Genomic DNA, 15,978 nt, shown 5'->3' on the forward strand with positions numbered 1-15,978 from the left:
ACTGGTGAACCTTTATACTGACCCTCTGGGATACCTACTAAGAAAGGCAGGAATCATATGCAATCAGTATGCAGACGACACCCAGCTCTAATTAAATGTCTGACCCACGCAGCGGCTGCTCCTCGACTATGCGGAGGAGCATCGCCCGACTCCCCCCATCAGCAGCCTCAAAAAGGGCAAATATAAAACGATAATACAATGTGTTTATTATTGTTTCACTTTTGCTCGGGTAGTCGCAGGGGGAGTGGTGGGCAGGGTTATCAGTGTGCATGCCAAACAGCCAGGTGCACCAAAGCTTTTTCAACCCTATCTGTGTTGCTGGGTTGAAGACAGCAGGCACAGGCTCCCAGTCTCCATGGGAGCGTAAATCGAGGGCGCTCAGGACTATCCTGGTGCTACTCTCATGACATGAGAGCAGCATCAGGATTGGCCACAGGGGTGTTTGGGAGCCTCTGTTCCTTGCAGTGGGGCCAGAAGATCAGAAAAGCTGCAATGCGGCAGGTAAGTTCTAGTTTGCGTTTCATTTTTGTCCTTCTCCCTGGTCCGTCATCGTCCCCTCCTACCACCCCACCTCTCTACCCTCACACCAGCCACCACTGGATCCACACATGACATCTCTCATCTTGCCAAAACCATAAACTCTGTTCAAGACTGGATGACCTCTCACAACCCTTCCAGAGAGTGCCAAATCTCTGGGAATCACTCTAGATAAAAGGCTCAACCTTCAAATTCAAATCATCACCATGGCCAGGAATGCACAATATCAACTATGCTTTCTTTGGGGAATCCCTGAGCAAGACCTGAAATATATTGCTCAACATCTGCTTATTTCCAGAATCAGCTATTGCAACTCAATAGATTTCCCAAAGTCCCACCTCACCTCTTTGAAATCAGTTTTACATTAGCGGCACACTTCGTCTATGAGGCTAAAAGAACGAACATTTCTCACCAAGGCTAGTCACTCTTCGCTGGCTCCCCATTGTAGCCAGAATAATTTATAAGGTCGCCTGCATCACCTACAAGGACTTGCATACATCCACTCCTCAGTACCTAGCGAACAAACTAAAGCTCTCACGAAACAATCATGAAATGCAGAAGCTTTGCTGTTGGAGCCTCCAACATTTACAAAGGATCAACTCATGGCTCAATACTTTCCAGGTAGTGTGGTTAGAATTTGGAACTTCCTACCCCCGAAATTACGTACCACTACCTCATTGTCGATCTTAAAAACTGAGCTGAAAGCCCCTCTCCTACAAAGACATTTTGGCGAGTTGACCCCTTAGCCAACCTCCCCCAAGATGCTGTACCCAAGACTGAATCCATAGCTGACAAGCAGCATGTATGGTTATTTGTGACATTTCCAAGTCTACAGTGTGCTTATGTGTGATATTCTAATGCATGTATGACATTTTGCATGACACAAAGGTCAACTGAAAAAAAGCTGTTACGTTCATAATCAACTATCCCCATCTCCCACCCTTCCCACCAGACTCAATCATACGTTAAATCCTAATCGCATTGCCATCCAAAACAAAGTACTGTGCTCGTATTGTACTCTTTGATATGCATTATTTATAAACATGACTTTTTAGGACCATTCCGGGGATCATTATTAATTGGGGTCTAGATATCAACAACAGGTCAATCATGGTTAGCGTTTAGTGTAAAGACTGTTCGACAGAAATAAATTGTTCCAACAACATGTCCCATTCCATTGAGATCTGGTGTTTCCGAAGCCCTCTATTTTCTTCCCTTCTTGTCTCCGTACTTTCAGCTCTACCCCATCGTACCACCACCATGCCAAGATAATGCTGTTGGGGATTGTACTGACTTCCAGCGCATTGTTATTGACTGTTTCGCCAATATTAATAATAGATTAGCAAACTGAGCCAGAGTTCTTTGCGACTTCTTTAGTTTACTTACGCCTAATATGCAATATTCCAGTGTCTTTCCAAATGCCTGAAGCTAACTCATTAATGATTTCGTAGACTTTTGCCAGAATGATGTTAATTTCGGGCATGCCCAGAGCATATGTATTAGTCTGACTGGCTGCATGTGGGTGGCATCTAGGGCAGTCATCTGCTGCGTCTGGAAACATTGTACTTAACCTGTGCGGCATAAGGTATGCCCTGTGTATTATCATGTATTTAATTAGCCTAAATTTAGGGTTGAGATTTTCTTGGGATATTGCAGTGTTTTTCCCCAGGTCTTGCCTGATATATCATGGCCGATATCTTCAGACCATTTAGTTTTAAGTTCTTGTAATGAAACCGCGGCATGTGTCCTAACACTGCCATATATCCATTTTTAAAGGTGTCCACTGTTTCCCATAAGGTATAACATATGGACAAGCCCTTCTACCTCAGTTAATACCTCTTTCCAATTTTCACTACAGATTTTTTTTCCTCCCATGCCCTTCTAAGTATATATTCTTCCTTTCACTGATTATCTTATCCTGGTCTAGCCCTGTCCTCGGAGCACCACTGCCTGCTCTTACCAATACACCTGCTTTCCCTCTACTTACTCATCTGTGGTTCTGTCTTCTCATGATCACAGGTGCAGGCGCCATTTCCTCTTTTAATGCAGTGCCACCTTTCGTGTTAACTTTAAGCTACCTACTGCAGCTCACGCAGGCTCAAGCACGCACAGGTGGTCAAGGTGCTAAAAATGCATCTGAATACATTTTAATGTGTGATGTAGACAACCACATTAAAATGCGTTAGATTGATGTGTGGTACTTGGCAGGGCTGTCAATCTAACTGCACTAGTCCGATTTCACCGCACCCAGTGCTTTAAATGGGCTGGTACTGAGTACTGGCACTTCCAAATTTTCCAGCCCTCAGTGCCAGCACTTTTCTTTAGCCAGGGAGAGTACCAGTACCCTGATTGATGTCACAGCAGGCTCAGGGTCCGTATCACCTCCAACGCAGGACAGATGCCGATCTGCTTCCGAATCTCGCAATCACACTGAGCTATGAAGTCGGCTTTTGCAGAGACGCTGCTAGAGTCCTGAGGCGCCCCTTTGTATTTCCTCACAGTGCAGGGGTTTGAGGGCTTGCTTAGCACGCTGTGATTAACAGAACAGGGTCTAGCCAGACCTTGCACTGTTGATTAGGCGTTTAACGACCATTCAGCTGGAAGTGCTTTATTTTTTCAGCGCAGGGGCTGAATATCTTTGTGTGCCCCATCAACAATAATCGCGGCATTTGCATAACAGCGAGGGATACATCAGTGTGAAAGTAGCCTTGCCCAAAGAGCAATGCATAGCAGGGAACGCTTCAGCACTCCAGAAAGGATCTCCCGTGACAACTGGCAATGGGGCTGGGGGGAAACGAAATGATGAACTTAGAAGGAAGGGATGTAAAAAGCTGAGGTGACAGCTGAATTTAGAATTGGCACTTTTTTTAGTTAAAAGTACCAGATATTTGTTCAGTTGTTCAATTCTGAAATCGGGGCTTAAAAATTGCATTTTAAACACAAATTAGTGCAGAGTTCAATATCTGCTGTATTTCTTGTTAACTTTCATTATTGAATATATATATATATATATAAAAATACTTTTGCACTTTTGGAGTGATAGAATGATTTATCCTTTTATTTACTGTTATACATCATCATGTCTTGCCTTTACCCCGCCCCTAGCCCACTCGACACACATCTAGCTCATTTTAATGAGTACCTGCACTTATTTTTTCCCCCCATTTAAAGCACTGACCTCACCTAGTCTTGATGCTACTACCTACATCACCTACCCCCTTATACTCTGTATATGTGTGCTTTTGTAACGATCGAAACGAGGATATTTCCAGTTTCGACTCGCCTCCTTCTGTAATTATCATAAATGTTGTGTTGTAATTTTCTCTTGCCTTTCCCTTAGATTTGTTCCCTCTAGGTCTCCGTTCCTCTCTCTTTAAGCTCGGGAATTGCAATGTAATCGGCTGGCATTATAGATAACTAGCAGCCGTTTGTAACTTTGTATCTCTTGTAATGAAGCCGGTTTTTATTGTAAACTAAAGCGCTATCACATCTTTGGGTAATGTCAGCACTATATATAAACTGTACAACGCAATGGTTCTTGCATGGAGGTTGTGTTGTATGGGATGAACCCATCTTTCCTGTATGACCAAAGTTTTGCTTGAAAGCATCCCTCGAGAATTGCACACTATTAGACAACCTCGTACAGTTCGAGAATGGATGTGATGCACCTAACCTTCGGTTTACTAAAGCAGTCTGCTCTCCTACGCGACAGTCTATGTACCCAACGGTGTAGAGGCCGATCTACCGATTAAAGGAGGTCAGGCCGGGGTCATGTCATAGCCCACTGTGTACGTTGCAATTTTGGCTAGGGAAGTGAAGACAGAAGTATGCACCCACGTGTAGCGCACTGCCCCTTCCATGCACTCACCGGCAGCCCATGAAGACGTGGTTGCTCCACACCATAGACAGAGCGAGTAGTTGGTCCATTCGTCCGGGGCCATTGTACTGGGAAATATGCCGCATGATGAACTGCTTGCGCGCGCCCCACTGCTTGTCGCTCTCATGGTACTGGCGCAATAAGTCGAGCAAGGCAGGATGCAAGGTGCTGGTGGAATCCGTAGGTTTCGCGGCAGGCGGCTTCCGCAGCCCGGCATCTCCGCTGTCCTGCGCCATCTTAGCTCCTAACACAGCATGGCCGCCGACCTCCGCAAAGCCTCCTGGGTAAGGTGATGGGGGCGGACAAGCCGAGCCCCGTCTGCACAGGTTAGACATTCCTTGATCACGCGGTCTGGCGGCTTAACACTGGGGGACGCTCGCTCACCGCTCCAGAGCCTGCATGTTTGCACAAAACACAACATTTCATTTATTCCGTAACGTGCTCCCCGGTGGCTGTCATTTTCAGACGCGTCATGCGTTTCGTCACTCCTCCCTCGAAAGAATCATTATTGTGCTTCCATTATGACTTATTCATGGAAAGAATAGAAAGACTCGTACGCAAGTCATTCGAAACGTAAAGCCCACACTGTGACAGACAGACTCGATGCATCCAGAAGAAAGATCTGATCTGTGGCGGAGCTAGGGGTTTAGAGGCATGGAAATATCTGCATGAAACTCATAGCTCTATCTACCTATGTCAGTGGTTTTATGTATTCAGTAAGGCGTGGGAACGAAACGGAGGTTGTAGTAGCGTAACAACCAGCGCTCCCGACTTTGGAACTGGGATCCGGGTTCGAGTTTAGAGTTGACTTAACCTGTGATTCTGGCCAAATCACTTTATCTCCCAGTATCTGGAAAATTAATAAATCTTTGTGTAATGTAACTGGTGCTCGTGCAAAGCGCTCCAATACTATCAAGTCGAGTTCTCACTATGTAAAACTGCAGTTGGAGCGCGGAAACCTAGGTAACGGGAAATGGACGAGACCCCTACCGATATCCTCCCTTCGTCTCAGACCAGATATCACACTAACGCTTTCACACATGCAGTCATTGGTGGGGCCCATAACACCAACATTCACACGTCACTTCACACTGGTCTGCACATACCGGAGAGATGAGCGGTTCAAGCGCTCGACATGAAAGGAATACCTTATGACCTATAGAAAGAAAAGTAGTTCACATAGCTATACATCAATACCCTTTCTCATGCTGATCTCTGTAGTGTCGCGGTCTAGTTGACCGGGCACTACGTAAGCACGCAAATGCGCGTGGCGGCCATCTTGGGCGCCACTGCGCATGCGCGAAGGAGCGCGAGACGCGCGAAAGAGAATCGAAGCGTTCGGAGGCGGCTGCCCGGCGCTCTTAGGTGTTAGGTGTATTTCCTGAATAAAGAAAGGTTGGAATTTACTTTGGCTACTGTCCTTCACTGTGGGGGAAGCCTATACATTACAGTGGCGACGAGGGTGGGATGCAGAGGACCCTGAAGGACACCCAGGGGAGAGGAAGCCCCCAACAGCAGGAGAGCCGAAGGAGACGACGCCCTACAGGGGCAGGTACACCAGGGGGTCACAGAACAGACTCCAGGACACCGAGAGAGCGCGGCAGTGGCAGACGGAAGCCAGAGGGAGGCACGAGAATAAGCAGGAGTGCCAACCAAGTGCAAGGAAGCGTGGTAAGCGACCCCGGGGCGAGAGATAGAAGAGGCCCTGGCGGAATCAGGGAGGGACGGCGCAGAAGGGACTGAAGAGGCCCAGACGACCCAAAGAAGGGGAAAAGGGACGGAAGCGCCAGGTAGTCCCAGGAAACAGGCGGAAGCCAAGATGTGTGCACAGGCATCAGCACTAACGACGCCGGTCCCGTTCCTACCAAGACGAGGGGAGCCTCAAATGAAATGGGAGGACTGGAGAGAATATTTCAAAAATTACCTCGAAGCACTGGAAGACGAGAATGAAGAGGCGTTCTCCAGCAGCCGGAGGAAAAGGATACTCTTGCATAATCTGGGACCAGAGGGCATACGAGTATTCCAACACCGGTCACCCGTCCAGCAGCGGACGATGACGTGTTCAAACACGCCATTGAAGACTTAGACAACCACTATCGCCCTGCAGTCTGCACATCTATCGACCGCTACAATTTCCAGCAGAGGAAGCAAGAAGCGGTAGAAACGATAGACGACTACGCGGCGGCATTAAGGAAGCTGGCGATAACGTGTAAGTTCGGAGCTCTACACGACGACTTTATAAAGGACCAAATTGTAATGCACACAACAAGCAAAACGGTGCAGGATAAATTGTGGGCAAGCAGAGATGCTACGTTAAAAGACGTGATAGCCATCGTGAAAAGAGCAGAACTGACCAAGCGCTGCGCAGACGCAGCGAAGAGAGACCAGGCCCCGAGAACTACGATAAACAAGGTGGAAGACGCCGACCAATATGGAAGAGGAAAACCGGCGCCAGGAGAAAATAAGGGAACGTACAAGGGGAAAGGAAAACCGGGACAAATGTGGAAACAGGACAAAGAAGGAACGTCGAAGTGCTACAGGTGTGGGTGCCCGAGCCATGCGGCGCACGACAAACGTTGTCCCGCCTTCAGAGCTAAGTGCGCGTTCTGCGGCCTGGTCGGCCACTACGAGAAGGTGTGTCGCAGGAAGTGGAAACAGCGCGCTGTGAAATACGTGGGACAAGACCCAGGAGAGGAAGAAGAGGGCCAGGAAGAAAACGACGAAGTCCTTTGCGTGGAAGACCAAGTACTAGGTACCGACGGCAGAAGAGCTCGCAAACCCCAGTGCGACATCCACATCGGAGGAGTGGAAATCACCATAGTAGCGGATTCAGGGTCCCCCTACACGATTATCCAAAGGTCGGTGTGGGAAGTGAAATTTGAACCGAAAGTAGGCCCACATCTGGAACCACCCGACATACGACCGGTCACCTACACAGGGGAACCTATCCCAATGGTGGGATTTAGAAGACTGCTCTTCCAGTTCAAAGAACGCAGCGCCCAGTGCAAATTGTACGTTGCAGAGAAGGGACCCTCGGTCCTAGGGTGGATGGACCAAGGGGAATTGGGAATACAACTGCATCCGGGAGGAGACACACAAGTGTTAGTGGCGTTGGAAGGAAAATGGTCCAAGGCAGCGGGACTGCGAAGCGCGCACCCGAAAATATTTGGGGACAAGATAGGAAAATTGGAAAAATTTACCCACAAAATCGTGCTCAAGGAGAACGTCCAACCGGTCACACACAAAGTGAGGAACATACCGATCGCTGTGAGAGAGGCAGTGCAACAGGAGCTACACCGACTGGAAAAAGAAGGGATTATTGAACCCATTGATAGCGCGGAATGGTTGGCACCATTAGTGGTGGCCATGAAACCGTCAGGCAAGGTGCGCTTATGTGTGGACCTCAGAGAACTCAACAAGTGTATTGTGGTGGAGAAGTTCCCGCTACCACGCATAGAGGAAATGCTGGCACGAACAAGAGGAGTGAAATGGTTCTCCACCATCGATCTAAAGTCAGCATACCATCAGGTAGTCCTGCACCACACGAGCAAGAAACTGACGTCATTCATAACTCCATTCGGGTGCTATCAGTTCTGCCGCATGCCCTTCGGGTTGGCATCGGCAGCGGCAGTCTTCCAAAAGCTAATGGCCCGACTGTTCAAGGACATAGAGGGAGTACAATACTTCCAAGACGATATCCTAGTGATGGGGAAGGAACAAGAAGACCACGACGAGAAGCTAGAGGTGGTGCTTAGGATCCTGGAGGATAACGGACTAACAGCAGAATGGGAGAAGTGCCATTTTGGCATGTCGTCAGTCACATACCTAGGGCATGAAATCGGAGAGAATGGAATAACACCGAAAAAAGGGAACGTGACAGCCATATGCGATGCTCCTCCGCCCGCCACCAAGGAAGAAGTACGATCCTTCCTAGGGATGGCGGAATACTACAGTAAGTTCGTCCAACACTTTGCCACGAAAACGCACCACATGAGGCAGCTCACGAGGGAGAAAACAGCGTTCGCATGGACGGAAGACGCGCAAGAAGAGTTTGACACAGTCAAACGAGAAATAGGCCAGGCTATCCCGTTACAAGGGTACGATCCCCTAGGAAAATCAATATTGATGACAGATGCCAGTGAAAAGGGGTTGGGAGCAGTGCTCATGCAAGAGAGACAAGACGGCAAGAAGGAGACGATCAGCTTTGCATCTAGATCACTGACGAATTCAGAACAAAAGTTCAGCGTGATTGAGAAGGAGATGTTGGCCGCAGTATGGGGCATGGGGAAGTATCGCCAGTTCTTGTGGGGCACGCGATTCCTGCTGAAGACAGACCACAAACCCCTGGTGAAGGTACTAACGTCCAGCGGCCATGCCGGCGCGACACCCCGAATAGCGAAGATGACACTGAAACTCTTGGAATATCGCTATGATGTGGAATATATACCAGGCTCAAGAAGCAAGATAGCTGATTATCTCAGCAGGGTGGCAGCGAAGGAAAGTGCCACCACGGGCACGGAAGAAGATGAGGAGATGGTAGTCTTGACGGAGGATCCGGAACGGGCAATAAGCAGGAGAGAATGGAAGGAAGCGTACGGAGCAGATGGAGATCTGAAAGAAGTCAAGAAATGCATAGTGCGAGGGTGGCCCGATAGGAAATACCAGAAGCCCCAAATTCGGCAATTTTATGAAGTCAGGGACGAGTTGTCGGTGGGAAATGATGGGGTGTTTGTATACTGAGGAAACCGCGTGGTACCACCAGCAAATATAATACCACATCTTTTGAAGCTAATACATGAGGGGCACCTGGGAATCGTGAAAATGAAAGCACTAACCAAACAAACGTATTGGTGGGCAGGCATGGATCTACAGGTGGAGAGACATGTCAGAGACTGTGTGCAGTGCCAAGGAGCTGACAAATTTCTGAAACCCATGAGACCAGCTCTAGGGAGGTTCACGAACCCAAGTAATCCCTGGGAAGAAGTGGCGGTGGACATCTTGGGGCCGGTACTTGATAACATGGGTATTCCTAAGTACATATGTGTGATAGTGGACAAATACTCAAAGTGGCCAGAGGTACACATTCAAGAAGAAATGGACACCGAGACAATCATTCGATTCCTTACAATGGTATTCCTCAGGGAAGGCATCCCCAGAGCCATTATTAGCGACAACGGACCCCAATTTACTTCGGACAAATTGAACCGATTTGCAGAAAGAAATGGCATACGACTTAAACACAAGTCGGTATATCACCCTGCCAGCAACGGCCAAGTAGAAAGGTTCAATAGGGTGATAATGGGCTCTATACAGGCAGCCATCTCCGGGGGCAAGGACTGGGAAAAGGAGGTACTAAGCACACTATGGGCATACCGCATCACCCCCACTAGCACGGGGTACAGCCCGTTTCAAATTTTACGTGGAAGGCAACCCTTCACGAAAGACAATGTCGCGTGGCAGGAGAAGACAATCACAAGCAAGTGGTCACCTGCAGTGGTGCAACGCAACCTGGAGAAGGCGCGGAAGATATATACAGACCATTACAACAGCAGAAAGAACGTGAAAGAGACAGCTTTGGAAAAAGGGGAGTGGGTCAGAGTAAAGCTGGCAGTTCTCAAGAGAAAGGGAGACAGCAAATACTCCCCACCCCTGAGAGTGGAAGAGGTGTATGACCGAGCGGCACTACTCAGTGATGGAAATGTATGGCCCCAAGACCGCATGGCCAAATGCAACAAAATCCTACAGTGGCCCCGAGAGGACAATGAAGGAGTGACAGCCCCAGAGGACATGAGGAACGAAGCGGGAACACCGAATGGAGAAAAGGGAGAGAGTATGCAGGAAGATCATAACAACGAAGGGGATGAACGAGAAGGACCACATAGGGAAGAAAGGACCCGGGAAGAGGGTGAGAAAGGAGGAAGAGAAGGGAAAGGTACCCTAGAAGGAAGAAGGGGAAGCCCTGTCGCAGAAGAGGGTCGAGAAGGACACGCTACCCCGGTAAGATACACCCGAGTTGGGAGAGCGGTGGTGAGACCAGCCAAGCTTAAAGACTATTAACTGGAGTAACAGACTATGAACGGTAACCCCTTTCTCAGTTATGTAATTAGTTTTGTGTGGTGTAAAAAGGGGAGATATGTAGTGTCACGGTCTAGTTGGCCAGGCACTACGTAAGCACGCAAATGCGCGTGGCGGCCATCTTAGGCGCCACTGCGCATGCGCGAAGGAGCGCGAGGCGCGCGAAAGAGAATCGAAGCGTTCGGAGACGGCTGCCCGGCGCTCTTAGGTGTTAGGTGTATTTCCTGAATAAAGAAAGGTTGGAATTTACTTTGGCTACTGTCCTTCACTGTGGGGGAAGCCTATACATTACAATCTCAATCTCAAAACATCAAGGCACTCCTCCCATGTGATCGATGGATCAAATTAGTTGGATTGGTTGATGATGATTTTAGAACCAGCTAAAACACATTTCAAGATTTCAACCTCACTTCCCTCAATACATCACAAACACATTGCTTGTTAATCAATAATCATTTATCTATTTATCATAAAAGTTAAACTTGCATTTAGGAAGTTTATATTAATTTTCATATAAATCACAGAACACCATATTTACCTAATATGGCTATCGGGCGTCCTCTAAGTCATTAGCTTGTCAAAATCAAATTGACTGTCATTCGGTCAATAGCAGCAAAGTTCTTCGTGCAGCACGCTACAGTCCCAAAGACTGGACAAGGACCAAAGACGTGCAAGCATCAGTCAGTGCCCATAGATTTAAGAAAGTTCGTAGTTCATCGGATATTGGGCAGCATTCAGTCCGTCAAAGATTCAGGAACGCATCAGTCACCCTAGGCAGTAGCGTCACGTAGCGTCACCGTCGTCGCACAAAAAAGGAAAAGGGAGTAATAATCAATTTCTCTATTCTACCACGTAATTTATAATGAAATTGAGGTAAAGAGGATACAATTTGTAAGATTTGGACAGTCGTGATTGGTCGGTTTACATCTTCCGGTGGAGTCTTTTAGGAACTCGGTACAGGTCAAAGATGACATCACAAAGTCAGTCCATTCTAGTTTTGTTAAGAGTCTTTTGTTATTCAGTTTGGCTGCGATCCCACCGTGGCCTTGTTCGGGAACACTAAGGCACAGGTCATGACGAGGCCACAGGAACGTTTTGTCGCAGCGGCGCACTTCACTCCAAACCTCATGGAGCAGCGGCCATTTTGGTTTTTAGGCCCAAAGGATAACTTAAGCAAAACAAACACAAAAGAGTAATTAATACATAGAAATAATGAATCTAATGTTAACCTCTTACTAATGTAACAAAATGTAGGTGGTACCAGTTCCTAAAGGGAAGTAAAGGGGCAGCAGCCTATTGCGGTTGCAGCGGGCAGAGGGAAAGCAAGGTAATAGGCGTTGCTCCACAAGGGATGAAATGGGTGCAAGTGGGGAGTGGTACTCCAGTGTTTGTTGTGCCCTCACACACCTTTACAGGTGTAGAGCGTCATCATTGGGCACTGCTCCTCGTGGGGGTGGCGCTGCAGTCCCTCACGGGCCCTACTAGAGGGCTCTCTGTCGGAGATCTTTTAAGGAGTAGCCGCAGTTGTGCATGAGGGTGTGGGGGCCAAGTGGTGATAGTGCGTGTGATTAAAATAACCCGTCGGTACCCTAGTGGTTTTATTGGTGAGTCCTCTGGGTTAGGTTAAAAGACACAGTATGGGGATGGAGCTGCACTTTATGCTGGTTAAAGAGAGGGTTCAGCGAATATAGTCCCTCTACTCTCAACCCGTGTAGTGGTGTTCTAGTGAAGTTTTATAAATAAAAAGTGGTCGCAATGTTTCGCGCTCTACATGGGTCCCTAGTGGATCCCGCAGTGCTTCATCAGGACCGTCAGGAAATAGTGAAGAAGAAGTAGAGTCTGGGAAAGACACCTTGTAATGCTACAAAACCTGTAGATGAGGTAGCGTGTACCTGGATAGGTAATGAGTAACGGATAATGTGTATACTCTGTTTCAAACCTAGTGGAGACAAAAAGGGAGAAAAAAGGGGGAGGGGGGAGAGACACAACTAATGTCATTGGCAAAGTAAAGGAAAAATGCAGAAACACATTAGCGACTACACGGAGATATAGGATTATCAGTGACGTCCCCTGTGGTGGATACAAGAATGTTGGCATATGTAGTAGGAGTGTGGGGGACTCACTCAAAAGTTCGCACACACTATAATACGGATGTTTGTGCACAGCTTGCTGACAGAGTGTTGTGTCGTGGTGGAAACCACGGTGTGTCAGACAAAGGTCCTAGCGAAGGCCGAACACAGAGATCTGCCTCGTGTGATGAATCTAATTGGTCTCGAAGGAAGGAAGCAAGTTGTGCTGGATTGTCAAGGTCTCGTTGTGAAGAATCCGGTCGGTATCCTGTGGTGGTGTAGCCTCAATACCTCAGTGGGACGTAGATGGGGGGGGGGGGGGGGAGGCTGTCAGTGGTGTTAGCAAACACCGTCCGAACCGGGTATGTGGCAGAGTGCATCAGGGAGAAGGGGAAGCAGCGGGACTAGCGCTCGTATAGCCGTTAGAAAAAGGCGTTAGTAGTCTTATAGTCATAAGCACAGAATACACAATAGGGGGAATTGTAAGTTAGTGTGCAAGGCGCTTGATACTATAGGCGCTAAATTGGTGCCTAGGTGGGGGTGGAGGGTACGTCTCTGATTGAGTAAAGGCGTCGGGGGCGGGAGTTGACATCAGCAGACGCCCGGTGTGCCGTGAGGTGCGGGACACATCATAGAGCAGAAATGGGGCGTAAAATACTGAACCACACGTAATAACACTGGTGAATGTCTGGAAATGAAATAGTGGTTACAATATCGATATATCATACCATTCCCTGGGTGGGGTAAGGCTTCTTCGGCAAGAGGAGGGAGAGTGGGGCGGGAAGGCTGTAATGGGAATAAATAGTGAGACGAGACTGCAATGGTTAGGAAGCACAAAAAACTGCAATGCTAGTATCGGTATGACTATTGGATTCGTCGTGGGTTAACAAGCCCTGGGTCAACTTACTTCTCACCGCCAGTCCAAAGCCTGGAGACCTAGTAGCCTGCCAGTCCGCCGGTAAACGCTGTCCATGTTCTCCCCGTATATGTAGTCGTGCTTGCTAGGGAGGGGAACGTCATGGAGAAAGCGACCGCGGGGAGGTAGTAAAAGTATGGAAAGAGAGTGCGATGAGGAGCGGCCATCTTAGAAGGGTGTTGTTTGTAGGAAAAACGGTCAACTCCTATGTAAACTGTGATGCCAAATCGTAGTGGCTACTCGAGTTGACAGAGGTAACAGATCAAAGCAGTCAGAGACGAGTTGTGAAGTACAAATAATCATGCAGTGGGGGTAGAGTAGCTGAACGGATATTTAAGATCAGTGTGTCTACACTAGTGTACCAATAAAGTTGTAATTGACGGGAGCGGTCACAAATGATGTACCAACAGGGTACATGTGCATATGAGACCGTGGTATATTGTTCAGTAATCCAAGATTGGTAGTAGAAATTTGGGAAAGAGCTTGAATGATGAGTGATGTAGCTGGGGTAGCCCATAGATGTGGGGGCAAGAGTGCTAGTGGTGACATCAAGGTAATCACCCATGTAGCGCGGAATGTACTGTGTACACATGATAAAGGGGAGCTAAGGATGAAGTAGAAAGGTATAGATCAGGTGTCTCCAACCTTTTTTGCAGTGAGAGCTACTTCTGATCAATGAAAATCATCTTGAGCTACTAAAGGCCAAGCAACTTTTACATTTTTCCCAAACTGCCCCGCCCAGCTTCGTTGACTTTAAGCCTAATTTCCAAGGAGCCAGATACTACGTTTGATCCAAATACTTAGAGTTCCCTAGTTAGAAACAATTATGATTTTCGCCAGATTTGTTGTCCCCGTGCTTCAAGAACTTTTAATTATCAATGATCACCAAAATAATAATTAAAATACAGCTCAAATAAAAAACAAATAGGAAAATCAATCTCAACATGGTATTGCATGATGTTCTCTAATGCAGTGTAATCTAGTAGCTTTAGGAAGCAATTCTGAAGAAGTCGCCCACATTTTATCAATTTACTGAGCTGTTTACCAACAATCCTAAGCTTCATATCTGAAGTGACACATTACAGAATTTAATGAGAATAAAGGGCCTAGCAGAGATTATATTCTGAAATAGAGTCTATGATTGTCTTTCCCGCCTTAAAGCAGTTTTAAAATTGTCTTAAAATCATAAAAATGTCTTAGTTTGTTGTAAGTATTCTAAGTACCTTCGAGCATAATAATTGTGACTCCCTGTCCTGATTTAGCCTTCTCTAAATTGTTTTTCATATGGGTAACAAAACAAAATGCCTTCCAGGTCTGACATTAATAACCATTCACATTGCAAATGCTTATCACTCAAACGATATGGGACTGTTCTTCAACATAACAGTAAAACGATGTTGTGACCCTCATTTGATCTGAAAGCATTACAATAGAGAAGTGGAATGCTATGTGTTATTACACTTAGTGCACGTGTTAGGGAAAGATAATAAGCATTCTTTATTTTGATATTGTTCATAGGATCGTAGCTGAAAGCCTAAAATAGAAAAGTGCAATGCTGTTCGGTGTTATTCTAATAACAGTTGGTGCCCTTGCTATGAATAGATAAATAATCATTCTTTTTTTGCCGTGATTCATAGGAAAAAAATAATGCTTATTATCTTTGGATAGCAAGTGCGCTAACTTATTAGAATAACACAAAATTACATTACACTTTTCTATTTTAGGCTTTCAGCTAATATTCTATGAAACACAACACATTAAATAATGCTTATTATCTTTACTTAACAAATTCACTAACTGTAATAACTAATTAAGGCATGACTATTACAGAGACCGATATGAAAATCAGCATGCCTCGCCCTGCCTGCTCCACTCATCAATAAAGCTCAAGGGAAATCCAGCTTTTTAAACAACATTTGCTGAAAAAGCGACTGCAGTCCTAATAATGTACCTTGGAATCGCTCGAGGAAAGGCCCATCCTCCTCTCTGGAGTTCGATGGCAGGACTTTGCCAGGAGTCAGGCTGTGTCCTGGGCGTTGCTATCAGACATAGCCCAAGTCCCACAGCCACTGCCTCAGGCCAAGACTCCGGTGCTCGGCTACTGCGAGGGAAGGCTTCTTCTTGAATCGCAGAGGCCCTAGAAAAACGGCAAGCCAAAGCAAGTTTGTTCCTACACGGAACAACTGTGTCTCCGAGCATGGTTCCGTGCAGCGTAGGACAGATGGCGCTGCTGGGCTAAAATAAATAACGAAGAGGCCTGGCAACAAAACTAAATGATCTTCACAATGGAGAGAAAAACGCATGGTGTTGAAATGTAAGAATATTAACATCGAACTACGTTTTTCCTCAAAATAATGCTGCGAGCTACTCAAAGGGGGCCGACGAGCTACAAGTAGCTCGCGATCGACTGGTTGGAGACATATGGTATAGATTGTGGCAGTAGACTCCTATCTTTTCAAAATATGGGTGAAGTGCGTGTAACATCTAGTGACACGTCTGCTATC

General features: G+C 46.9%; 1 protein-coding gene across 1 annotated transcript in view; it reads right to left on the reverse strand.

Moving 5' to 3' along the window:
* NKRF (NFKB repressing factor) overlaps nucleotides 1–4,950 on the reverse strand; it is an 84,077-nt gene extending 79,127 nt beyond the window's left edge. Inside the window, exon 1 of the mRNA XM_085608057.1 lies at nucleotides 4,406–4,950. Coding sequence (XP_085464183.1) covers nucleotides 4,406–4,749 — 344 coding nt within the window. The 5' untranslated portion in view covers nucleotides 4,750–4,950. The remainder of the gene's footprint in view (nucleotides 1–4,405) is intronic.
* Between the last annotated feature and the right edge of the window lie 11,028 nt (nucleotides 4,951–15,978).

The sequence above is a fragment of the Triturus cristatus genome, chromosome 5_2 (assembly GCF_964204655.1).
Source record: "Triturus cristatus chromosome 5_2, aTriCri1.1, whole genome shotgun sequence".
NCBI lineage: Eukaryota > Metazoa > Chordata > Amphibia > Caudata > Salamandridae > Triturus > Triturus cristatus.